The sequence below is a fragment of the Oncorhynchus clarkii genome, unplaced genomic scaffold (genome assembly GCF_045791955.1).
Source record: "Oncorhynchus clarkii lewisi isolate Uvic-CL-2024 unplaced genomic scaffold, UVic_Ocla_1.0 unplaced_contig_5647_pilon_pilon, whole genome shotgun sequence".
Lineage (NCBI taxonomy): Eukaryota > Metazoa > Chordata > Actinopteri > Salmoniformes > Salmonidae > Oncorhynchus > Oncorhynchus clarkii.
This window is the reverse complement of record NW_027258013.1, coordinates 142,265-156,607: the sequence shown is the minus strand read 5'-3', so window position 1 is coordinate 156,607 and position 14,343 is coordinate 142,265. Positions and strand designations below refer to the sequence as shown.

At 37.0% G+C, this 14,343-nt stretch overlaps 1 protein-coding gene across 1 annotated transcript in view; it reads left to right on the top strand.

Moving 5' to 3' along the window:
• Positions 1–14,343, top strand: part of LOC139394507 (dynein axonemal heavy chain 6-like) — a 153,574-nt gene that overhangs the window by 13,363 nt on the left and 125,868 nt on the right. The window contains exons 11-12 of the mRNA XM_071142580.1: positions 13,745–13,834; positions 14,141–14,261. Of these exons, the coding sequence (XP_070998681.1) occupies positions 13,745–13,834; positions 14,141–14,261 (211 nt within the window). The remainder of the gene's footprint in view (positions 1–13,744; positions 13,835–14,140; positions 14,262–14,343) is intronic.

The following is a 14,343-nucleotide window of genomic DNA, read 5'->3' as shown; positions in this document are numbered from 1 at the left end:
GTGAGACAACTACACCTGTTATAGTGAGACAACTACACCTGTTATAGTGAGACAACTACACCTGTTATAGTGAGACAACTACACCTGTTATAGTGAGTACATTTTTCCTCAAAGTAGCTATCAGCAACGTCCGTGCTTGTAGGAACAAGTCCAGTGCAGGTCTTAGCTCACCGAAGACAAGGGTGTTATTTAGTTTAGTTGTAGTTTTTGGGGACAGTTTTCCAGACACAGATTAAACCTAGTTCTAGAATTAAAAGCAATGTGAAGAATCTTCATGATAAGATGGCTGTTGTCCAGTTAGTAATACTATCCTATCATAACTATCATAACATGGTTGTATTCCACTACCATTCAGGTGGAGGAGATGTAATACTATCATATCATAACATGGTTGTACCATTCAGGTGGAGGAGATGTAATACCATCCTATCATAACATGGTTGTATTCCACTACCATTCAGGTAGAGGAGATGTAATACTATCCTATCATAACATGGTTGTACCATTCAGGTAGAGGAGATGTAATAATATCCTATCATAACATGGTTGTATTCCACTATCATTCAGGTAGAGGAGATGTAATAATATCCTATCATAACATGGTTGTATTCCACTACCATTCAGGTGGAGGAGATGTAATACTATCCTATCATAACATGGTTGTACCATTCAGGTAGAGGAGATGTAATACTATCCTATCATAACATGGTTGTATTCCACTACCATTCAGGTGGAGGAGATGTAATACTATCCTATCATAACATGGTTGTACCATTCAGGTAGAGGAGATGTAATACTATCCTATCATAACATGGTTGTACCATTCAGGTAGAGGAGATGTAATACTATCCTATCATAACATGGTTGTATTCCACTATCATTCAGGTGGAGGAGATGTAATACCATCCTATCATAACATGGTTGTATTCCACTATCATTCAGGTAGAGGAGATGTAATACTATCCTATCATAACATGGTTGTACCATTCAGGTAGAGGAGATGTAATACTATCCTATCATAACATGGTTGTACCATTCAGGTAGAGGAGATGTAATACTATCCTATCATAACATGGTTGTATTCCACTATCATTCAGGTAGAGGAGATGTAATACTATCCTATCATAACATGGTTGTATTCCACTATCATTCAGGTAGAGGAGATGTAATACTATCCTATCATAACATGGTTGTACCATTCAGGTAGTGTAGATGTAATACTATCCTATCATAACATGGTTGTACCATTCAGGTAGTGTAGATGTAATACTATCCTATCATAACATGGTTGTATTCCACTACCATTCAGGTAGAGGAGATGTAATACTATCCTATCATAACATGGTTGTACCATTCAGGTAGAGGAGATGTAATAATATCCTATCATAACATGGTTGTATTCCACTACCATTCAGGTAGAGGAGATGTAATACTATCCTATCATAACATGGTTGTATTCCACTACCATTCAGGTAGAGGAGATGTAATACTATCCTATCATAACATGGTTGTACCATTCAGGTAGAGGAGATGTAATACCATCCTATCATAACATGGTTGTATTCCACTATCATTCAGGTAGAGGAGATGTAATACTATCCTATCATAACATGGTTGTACCATTCAGGTAGAGGAGATGTAATAATATCCTATCATAACATGGTTGTACCATTCAGGTAGAGGAGATGTAATACTATCCTATCATAACATGGTTGTACCATTCAGGTAGAGGAGATGTAATACTATCCTATCATAACATGGTTGTATTCCACTATCATTCAGGTAGAGGAGATGTAATACTATCCTATCATAACATGGTTGTACCATTCAGGTAGAGGAGATGTAATACTATCCTATCATAACATGGTTGTATTCCACTATCATTCAGGTAGAGGAGATGTAATACTATCCTATCATAACATGGTTGTATTCCACTACCATTCAGGTGGAGGAGATGTAATACTATCCTATCATAACATGGTTGTATTCCACTATCATTCAGGTAGAGGAGATGTAATACTATCCTATCATAACATGGTTGTATTCCACTATCATTCAGGTAGAGGAGATGTAATACTATCCTATCATAACATGGTTGTATTCCACTATCATTCAGGTGGAGGAGATGTAATACTATCCTATCATAACATGGTTGTACCATTCAGGTAGAGGAGATGTAATACTATCCTATCATAACATGGTTGTATTCCACTATCATTCAGGTAGAGGAGATGTAATACTATCCTATCATAACATGGTTGTACCATTCAGGTAGAGGAGATGTAATACTATCCTATCATAACATGGTTGTACCATTCAGGTAGAGGAGATGTAATACTATCCTATCATAACATGGTTGTATTCCACTACCATTCAGGTAGAGGAGATGTAATACTATCCTATCATAACATGGTTGTACCATTCAGGTAGAGGAGATGTAATACTATCCTATCATAACATGGTTGTACCATTCAGGTAGAGGAGATGTAATGCTATCCTATCATAACATGGTTGTATTCCACTATCATTCAGGTGGAGGAGATGTAATACTATCCTATCATAACATGGTTGTATTCCACTATCATTCAGGTAGAGGAGATGTAATACTATCCTATCCTGTAATATCTCCTCTACCTCATAACATGGTTGTACCATTCAGGTAGAGGAGATGTAATACTATCCTATCATAACATGGTTGTATTCCACAACCATTCAGGTAGAGGAGATGTAATACTATCCTATCATAACATGGTTGTATTCCACTACCATTCAGGTAGTGTAGATGTAATACTATCCTATCATAACATGGTTGTACCATTCAGGTAGTGTAGATGTAATACTATCCTATCATAACATGGTTGTACCATTCAGGTAGAGGAGATGTAATACTATCCTATCATAACATGGTTGTATTCCACTACCATTCAGGTAGAGGAGATGTAATACTATCCTATCATAACATGGTTGTATTCCACAACCATTCAGGTAGAGGAGATGTAATACTATCCTATCATAACATGGTTGTACCATTCAGGTAGAGGAGATGTAATACTATCCTATCATAACATGGTTGTATTCCACTACCATTCAGGTAGAGGAGATGTAATACTATCCTATCATAACATGGTTGTACCATTCAGGTAGAGGAGATGTAATACTATCCTATCATAACATGGTTGTACCATTCAGGTAGAGGAGATGTAATACTATCCTATCATAACATGGTTGTATTCCACTATCACTCAGGTGGAGGAGATGTAATACTATCCTATCATAACATGGTTGTACCATTCAGGTAGAGGAGATGTAATACCATCCTATCATAACATGGTTGTATTCCACTACCATTCAGGTAGAGGAGATGTAATAATATCCTATCATAACATGGTTGTATTCGACTACCATTCAGGTAGAGGAGATGTAATACTATCCTATCATAACATGGTTGTATTCCACTATCATTCAGGTAGAGGAGATGTAATACTATCCTATCATAACATGGTTGTACCATTCAGGTAGTGTAGATGTAATACTATCCTATCATAACATGGTTGTACCATTCAGGTAGTGTAGATGTAATACTATCCTATCATAACATGGTTGTATTCCACTACCATTCAGGTAGAGGAGATGTAATACTATCCTATCATAACATGGTTGTACCATTCAGGTAGAGGAGATGTAATACCATCCTATCATAACATGGTTGTATTCCACTATCATTCAGGTAGAGGAGATGTAATACTATCCTATCATAACATGGTTGTACCATTCAGGTAGAGGATATGTAATAATATCCTATCATAACATGGTTGTACCATTCAGGTAGAGGAGATGTAATACTATCCTATCATAACATGGTTGTATTCCACTATCATTCAGGTAGAGGAGATGTAATACTATCCTATCATAACATGGTTGTATTCCACTACCATTCAGGTGGAGGAGATGTAATACTATCCTATCATAACATGGTTGTATTCCACTATCATTCAGGTAGAGGAGATGTAATACTATCCTATCATAACATGGTTGTATTCCACTATCATTCAGGTGGAGGAGATGTAATACTATCCTATCATAACATGGTTGTACCATTCAGGTAGAGGAGATGTAATACTATCCTATCATAACATGGTTGTATTCCACTATCATTCAGGTAGAGGAGATGTAATACTATCCTATCATAACATGGTTGTACCATTCAGGTAGAGGAGATGTAATACTATCCTATCATAACATGGTTGTACCATTCAGGTAGAGGAGATGTAATACTATCCTATCATAACATGGTTGTATTCCACTACCATTCAGGTAGAGGAGATGTAATACTATCCTATCATAACATGGTTGTACCATTCAGGTAGAGGAGATGTAATACTATCCTATCATAACATGGTTGTACCATTCAGGTAGAGGAGATGTAATGCTATCCTATCATAACATGGTTGTATTCCACTATCATTCAGGTGGAGGAGATGTAATACTATCCTATCATAACATGGTTGTATTCCACTATCATTCAGGTAGAGGAGATGTAATACTATCCTATCATAACATGGTTGTACCATTCAGGTAGAGGAGATGTAATACTATCCTATCATAACATGGTTGTATTCCACAACCATTCAGGTAGAGGAGATGTAATACTATCCTATCATAACATGGTTGTATTCCACTACCATTCAGGTAGTGTAGATGTAATACTATCCTATCATAACATGGTTGTACCATTCAGGTAGTGTAGATGTAATACTATCCTATCATAACATGGTTGTACCATTCAGGTAGAGGATATGTAATACTATCCTATCATAACATGGTTGTATTCCACTACCATTCAGGTAGAGGAGATGTAATACTATCCTATCATAACATGGTTGTACCATTCAGGTAGAGGAGATGTAATACTATCCTATCATAACATGGTTGTACCATTCAGGTAGAGGAGATGTAATGCTATCCTATCATAACATGGTTGTATTCCACTATCATTCAGGTGGAGGAGATGTAATACTATCCTATCATAACATGGTTGTATTCCACTATCATTCAGGTAGAGGAGATGTAATACTATCCTATCCTGTAATATCTCCTCTACCTCATAACATGGTTGTACCATTCAGGTAGAGGAGATGTAATACTATCCTATCATAACATGGTTGTATTCCACAACCATTCAGGTAGAGGAGATGTAATACTATCCTATCATAACATGGTTGTATTCCACTACCATTCAGGTAGTGTAGATGTAATACTATCCTATCATAACATGGTTGTACCATTCAGGTAGTGTAGATGTAATACTATCCTATCATAACATGGTTGTACCATTCAGGTAGAGGAGATGTAATACTATCCTATCATAACATGGTTGTATTCCACTACCATTCAGGTAGAGGAGATGTAATACTATCCTATCATAACATGGTTGTATTCCACAACCATTCAGGTAGAGGAGATGTAATACTATCCTATCATAACATGGTTGTACCATTCAGGTAGAGGAGATGTAATACTATCCTATCATAACATGGTTGTATTCCACTACCATTCAGGTAGAGGAGATGTAATACTATCCTATCATAACATGGTTGTACCATTCAGGTAGAGGAGATGTAATACTATCCTATCATAACATGGTTGTACCATTCAGGTAGAGGAGATGTAATACTATCCTATCATAACATGGTTGTATTCCACTATCACTCAGGTGGAGGAGATGTAATACTATCCTATCATAACATGGTTGTACCATTCAGGTAGAGGAGATGTAATACCATCCTATCATAACATGGTTGTATTCCACTACCATTCAGGTAGAGGAGATGTAATAATATCCTATCATAACATGGTTGTATTCGACTACCATTCAGGTAGAGGAGATGTAATACTATCCTATCATAACATGGTTGTATTCCACTATCATTCAGGTAGAGGAGATGTAATACTATCCTATCATAACATGGTTGTACCATTCAGGTAGTGTAGATGTAATACTATCCTATCATAACATGGTTGTACCATTCAGGTAGTGTAGATGTAATACTATCCTATCATAACATGGTTGTATTCCACTACCATTCAGGTAGAGGAGATGTAATACTATCCTATCATAACATGGTTGTACCATTCAGGTAGAGGAGATGTAATACCATCCTATCATAACATGGTTGTATTCCACTATCATTCAGGTAGAGGAGATGTAATACTATCCTATCATAACATGGTTGTACCATTCAGGTAGAGGATATGTAATAATATCCTATCATAACATGGTTGTACCATTCAGGTAGAGGAGATGTAATACTATCCTATCATAACATGGTTGTATTCCACTATCATTCAGGTAGAGGAGATGTAATACTATCCTATCATAACATGGTTGTATTCCACTACCATTCAGGTGGAGGAGATGTAATACTATCCTATCATAACATGGTTGTATTCCACTATCATTCAGGTAGAGGAGATGTAATACTATCCTATCATAACATGGTTGTATTCCACTATCATTCAGGTGGAGGAGATGTAATACTATCCTATCATAACATGGTTGTACCATTCAGGTAGAGGAGATGTAATACTATCCTATCATAACATGGTTGTATTCCACTATCATTCAGGTAGAGGAGATGTAATACTATCCTATCATAACATGGTTGTACCATTCAGGTAGAGGAGATGTAATACTATCCTATCATAACATGGTTGTACCATTCAGGTAGAGGAGATGTAATACTATCCTATCATAACATGGTTGTATTCCACTACCATTCAGGTAGAGGAGATGTAATACTATCCTATCATAACATGGTTGTACCATTCAGGTAGAGGAGATGTAATACTATCCTATCATAACATGGTTGTACCATTCAGGTAGAGGAGATGTAATGCTATCCTATCATAACATGGTTGTATTCCACTATCATTCAGGTGGAGGAGATGTAATACTATCCTATCATAACATGGTTGTATTCCACTATCATTCAGGTAGAGGAGATGTAATACTATCCTATCATAACATGGTTGTACCATTCAGGTAGAGGAGATGTAATACTATCCTATCATAACATGGTTGTATTCCACAACCATTCAGGTAGAGGAGATGTAATACTATCCTATCATAACATGGTTGTATTCCACTACCATTCAGGTAGTGTAGATGTAATACTATCCTATCATAACATGGTTGTACCATTCAGGTAGTGTAGATGTAATACTATCCTATCATAACATGGTTGTACCATTCAGGTAGAGGATATGTAATACTATCCTATCATAACATGGTTGTATTCCACTACCATTCAGGTAGAGGAGATGTAATACTATCCTATCATAACATGGTTGTATTCCACAACCATTCAGGTAGAGGAGATGTAATACTATCCTATCATAACATGGTTGTACCATTCAGGTAGAGGAGATGTAATACTATCCTATCATAACATGGTTGTAATCCACTACCATTCAGGTAGAGGAGATGTAATACTATCCTATCATAACATGGTTGTACCATTCAGGTAGAGGAGATGTAATACTATCCTATCATAACATGGTTGTACCATTCAGGTAGAGGAGATGTAATACTATCCTATCATAACATGGTTGTATTCCACTATCACTCAGGTGGAGGAGATGTAATACTATCCTATCATAACATGGTTGTACCATTCAGGTAGAGGAGATGTAATACCATCCTATCATAACATGGTTGTATTCCACTACCATTCAGGTAGAGGAGATGTAATACTATCCTATCATAACATGGTTGTATTCCACTATCATTCAGGTAGAGGAGATGTAATACTATCCTATCATAACATGGTTGTACCATTCAGGTAGAGGAGATGTAATACCATCCTATCATAACATGGTTGTATTCCACTACCATTCAGGTAGAGGAGATGTAATACTATCCTATCATAACATGGTTGTATTCCACTACCATTCAGGTAGAGGAGATGTAATACTATCCTATCATAACATGGTTGTATTCCACTATCATTCAGGTAGAGGAGATGTAATACTATCCTATCATAACATGGTTGTACCATTCAGGTAGTGTAGATGTAATACTATCCTATCATAACATGGTTGTACCATTCAGGTAGTGTAGATGTAATACTATCCTATCATAACATGGTTGTATTCCACTACCATTCAGGTAGAGGAGATGTAATACTATCCTATCATAACATGGTTGTACCATTCAGGTAGAGGAGATGTAATACCATCCTATCATAACATGGTTGTATTCCACTATCATTCAGGTAGAGGAGATGTAATACTATCCTATCATAACATGGTTGTACCATTCAGGTAGAGGAGATGTAATAATATCCTATCATAACATGGTTGTACCATTCAGGTAGAGGAGATGTAATACTATCCTATCATAACATGGTTGTATTCCACTATCATTCAGGTAGAGGAGATGTAATACTATCCTATCATAACATGGTTGTACCATTCAGGTAGAGGAGATGTAATACTATCCTATCATAACATGGTTGTACCATTCAGGTAGAGGAGATGTAATACTATCCTATCATAACATGGTTGTATTCCACTACCATTCAGGTAGAGGAGATGTAATACTATCCTATCATAACATGGTTGTACCATTCAGGTAGAGGAGATGTAATACTATCCTATCATAACATGGTTGTACCATTCAGGTAGAGGAGATGTAATGCTATCCTATCATAACATGGTTGTATTCCACTATCATTCAGGTGGAGGAGATGTAATACTATCCTATCATAACATGGTTGTATTCCACTATCATTCAGGTAGAGGAGATGTAATACTATCCTATCATAACATGGTTGTACCATTCAGGTAGAGGAGATGTAATACTATCCTATCATAACATGGTTGTATTCCACAACCATTCAGGTAGAGGAGATGTAATACTATCCTATCATAACATGGTTGTATTCCACTACCATTCAGGTAGTGTAGATGTAATACTATCCTATCATAACATGGTTGTACCATTCAGGTAGTGTAGATGTAATACTATCCTATCATAACATGGTTGTACCATTCAGGTAGAGGAGATGTAATACTATCCTATCATAACATGGTTGTATTCCACTACCATTCAGGTAGAGGAGATGTAATACTATCCTATCATAACATGGTTGTATTCCACAACCATTCAGGTAGAGGAGATGTAATACTATCCTATCATAACATGGTTGTACCATTCAGGTAGAGGAGATGTAATACTATCCTATCATAACATGGTTGTATTCCACTACCATTCAGGTAGAGGAGATGTAATACTATCCTATCATAACATGGTTGTACCATTCAGGTAGAGGAGATGTAATACTATCCTATCATAACATGGTTGTACCATTCAGGTAGAGGAGATGTAATACTATCCTATCATAACATGGTTGTATTCCACTATCACTCAGGTGGAGGAGATGTAATACTATCCTATCATAACATGGTTGTACCATTCAGGTAGAGGAGATGTAATACCATCCTATCATAACATGGTTGTATTCCACTACCATTCAGGTAGAGGAGATGTAATACTATCCTATCATAACATGGTTGTATTCCACTATCATTCAGGTAGAGGAGATGTAATACTATCCTATCATAACATGGTTGTACCATTCAGGTAGAGGAGATGTAATACCATCCTATCATAACATGGTTGTATTCCACTACCATTCAGGTAGAGGAGATGTAATACTATCCTATCATAACATGGTTGTATTCCACTACCATTCAGGTAGAGGAGATGTAATACTATCCTATCATAACATGGTTGTATTCCACTATCATTCAGGTAGAGGAGATGTAATACTATCCTATCATAACATGGTTGTACCATTCAGGTAGTGTAGATGTAATACTATCCTATCATAACATGGTTGTACCATTCAGGTAGTGTAGATGTAATACTATCCTATCATAACATGGTTGTATTCCACTACCATTCAGGTAGAGGAGATGTAATACTATCCTATCATAACATGGTTGTACCATTCAGGTAGAGGAGATGTAATACTATCCTATCATAACATGGTTGTATTCCACTACCATTCAGGTAGAGGAGATGTAATACTATCCTATCATAACATGGTTGTATTCCACAACCATTCAGGTAGAGGAGATGTAATACTATCCTATCATAACATGGTTGTACCATTCAGGTAGAGGAGATGTAATACTATCCTATCATAACATGGTTGTACCATTCAGGTAGAGGAGATGTAATACTATCCTATCATAACATGGTTGTATTCCACTATCACTCAGGTGGAGGAGATGTAATACTATCTTATCATAACATGGTTGTACCATTCAGGTAGAGGAGATGTAATACCATCCTATCATAACATGGTTGTATTCCACTACCATTCAGGTAGAGGAGATGTAATACTATCCTATCATAACATGGTTGTATTCCACTATCATTCAGGTAGAGGAGATGTAATACTATCCTATCATAACATGGTTGTACCATTCAGGTAGAGGAGATGTAATACCATCCTATCATAACATGGTTGTATTCCACTACCATTCAGGTAGAGGAGATGTAATACTATCCTATCATAACATGGTTGTATTCCACTACCATTCAGGTAGAGGAGATGTAATACTATCCTATCATAACATGGTTGTATTCCACTATCATTCAGGTAGAGGAGATGTAATACTATCCTATCATAACATGGTTGTACCATTCAGGTAGTGTAGATGTAATACTATCCTATCATAACATGGTTGTACCATTCAGGTAGTGTAGATGTAATACTATCCTATCATAACATGGTTGTATTCCACTACCATTCAGGTAGAGGAGATGTAATACTATCCTATCATAACATGGTTGTACCATTCAGGTAGAGGAGATGTAATACCATCCTATCATAACATGGTTGTATTCCACTATCATTCAGGTAGAGGAGATGTAATACTATCCTATCATAACATGGTTGTACCATTCAGGTAGAGGAGATGTAATAATATCCTATCATAACATGGTTGTACCATTCAGGTAGAGGAGATGTAATACTATCCTATCATAACATGGTTGTACCATTCAGGTAGAGGAGATGTAATACTATCCTATCATAACATGGTTGTACCATTCAGGTAGAGGAGATGTAATACTATCCTATCATAACATGGTTGTACCATTCAGGTAGAGGAGATGTAATACTATCCTATCATAACATGGTTGTATTCCACTATCATTCAGGTAGAGGAGATGTAATACTATCCTATCATAACATGGTTGTACCATTCAGGTAGAGGAGATGTAATACTATCCTATCATAACATGGTTGTATTCCACTATCATTCAGGTAGAGGAGATGTAATACTATCCTATCATAACATGGTTGTATTCCGCTACCATTCAGGTGGAGGAGATGTAATACTATCCTATCATAACATGGTTGTATTCCACTATCATTCAGGTAGAGGAGATGTAATACTATCCTATCATAACATGGTTGTATTCCACTATCATTCAGGTAGAGGAGATGTAATACTATCCTATCATAACATGGTTGTATTCCACTATCATTCAGGTGGAGGAGATGTAATACTATCCTATCATAACATGGTTGTACCATTCAGGTAGAGGAGATGTAATACTATCCTATCATAACATGGTTGTACCATTCAGGTAGAGGAGATGTAATACTATCCTATCATAACATGGTTGTATTCCACTACCATTCAGGTAGAGGAGATGTAATACTATCCTATCATAACATGGTTGTACCATTCAGGTAGAGGAGATGTAATGCTATCCTATCATAACATGGTTGTATTCCACTATCATTCAGGTGGAGGAGATGTAATACTATCCTATCATAACATGGTTGTATTCCACTATCATTCAGGTAGAGGAGATGTAATACTATCCTATCATAACATGGTTGTACCATTCAGGTAGAGGAGATGTAATACTATCCTATCATAACATGGTTGTATTCCACAACCATTCAGGTAGAGGAGATGTAATACTATCCTATCATAACATGGTTGTATTCCACTACCATTCAGGTAGTGTAGATGTAATACTATCCTATCATAACATGGTTGTACCATTCAGGTAGTGTAGATGTAATACTATCCTATCATAACATGGTTGTACCATTCAGGTAGAGGAGATGTAATACTATCCTATCATAACATGGTTGTATTCCACTACCATTCAGGTAGAGGAGATGTAATACTATCCTATCATAACATGGTTGTATTCCACAACCATTCAGGTAGAGGAGATGTAATACTATCCTATCATAACATGGTTGTACCATTCAGGTAGAGGAGATGTAATACTATCCTATCATAACATGGTTGTATTCCACTACCATTCAGGTAGAGGAGATGTAATACTATCCTATCATAACATGGTTGTACCATTCAGGTAGAGGAGATGTAATACTATCCTATCATAACATGGTTGTACCATTCAGGTAGAGGAGATGTAATACTATCCTATCATAACATGGTTGTATTCCACTATCACTCAGGTGGAGGAGATGTAATACTATCCTATCATAACATGGTTGTACCATTCAGGTAGAGGAGATGTAATACCATCCTATCATAACATGGTTGTATTCCACTACCATTCAGGTAGAGGAGATGTAATACTATCCTATCATAACATGGTTGTATTCCACTATCATTCAGGTAGAGGAGATGTAATACTATCCTATCATAACATGGTTGTACCATTCAGGTAGAGGAGATGTAATACCATCCTATCATAACATGGTTGTATTCCACTACCATTCAGGTAGAGGAGATGTAATACTATCCTATCATAACATGGTTGTATTCCACTACCATTCAGGTAGAGGAGATGTAATACTATCCTATCATAACATGGTTGTATTCCACTATCATTCAGGTAGAGGAGATGTAATACTATCCTATCATAACATGGTTGTACCATTCAGGTAGAGGAGATGTAATACTATCCTATCATAACATGGTTGTACCATTCAGGTAGAGGAGATGTAATACTATCCTATCATAACATGGTTGTATTCCACTATCATTCAGGTAGAGGAGATGTAATACTATCCTATCATAACATGGTTGTACCATTCAGGTAGAGGAGATGTAATACTATCCTATCATAACATGGTTGTATTCCACTATCATTCAGGTAGAGGAGATGTAATACTATCCTATCATAACATGGTTGTACCATTCAGGTAGAGGAGATGTAATACTATCCTATCATAACATGGTTGTACCATTCAGGTAGAGGAGATGTAATACTATCCTATCATAACATGGTTGTATTCCACTATCATTCAGGTAGAGGAGATGTAATACTATCCTATCATAACATGGTTGTATTCCACAACCATTCAGGTAGAGGAGATGTAATACTATCCTATCATAACATGGTTGTGCCATTCAGGTAGAGGAGATGTAATACTATCCTATCATAACATGGTTGTATTCCACTACCATTCAGGTGGAGGAGATGTAATACTATCCTATCATAACATGGTTGTACCATTCAGGTAGAGGAGATGTAATACTATCCTATCATAACATGGTTGTACCATTCAGGTAGAGGAGATGTAATACTATCCTATCATAACATGGTTGTATTCCACAACCATTCAGGTAGAGGAGATGTAATACTATCCTATCATAACATGGTTGTACCATTCAGGTAGAGGAGATGTAATACTATCCTATCATAACATGGTTGTATTCCACTACCATTCAGGTGGAGGAGAAGACGTGTGGTGAAGGTCCTGGTCTGGAGGCCATGTTAGAGGATGATAAACACCTCCTGAACATCATCCTCGACATCAAGGTCAGCATTCTGTGTCCTTTTTAAAGGTCATTTGAATGAGCTAAGTGGATGGTAATTGTCTTGGACATTTTGGTGTCAACTTAGTGTCTATTATGATCCCTAATGGCAAAGCTCTTTAAATCTGTTGTGGCAGTTAAATGCCTTTCCCAGTCCAGTGTTTTGTTGTCTTGCCTCTTCGTCCTTGTGCCCTGATTCCCTGACTGTTCGTCTAACTGGCTGCCTCATTAAGAAGTTTGTTTTGTTGTCTCTCCTCGTCTCCCTCTTCCTCCTCGTCTCCCTCTTCCTCCTCCTCTCGCTCCCTCTCAGCAATCGCTCCAGTTTGCGTTTGACTCGGCCAGCGTGTACGCGCGCACCTTTGAGAGCTTCCGCGTCTTCTACAGAGAGAATGAGAGTCTGGACCTGGGCGCGCTCAGAGATCAGGATCACGGTACCGTAGCAACGCTCTTCATCATCGTCACCAACATCATCAATTCAATGAACTTACCGGGGAACAGAGAAAATGGATTAGC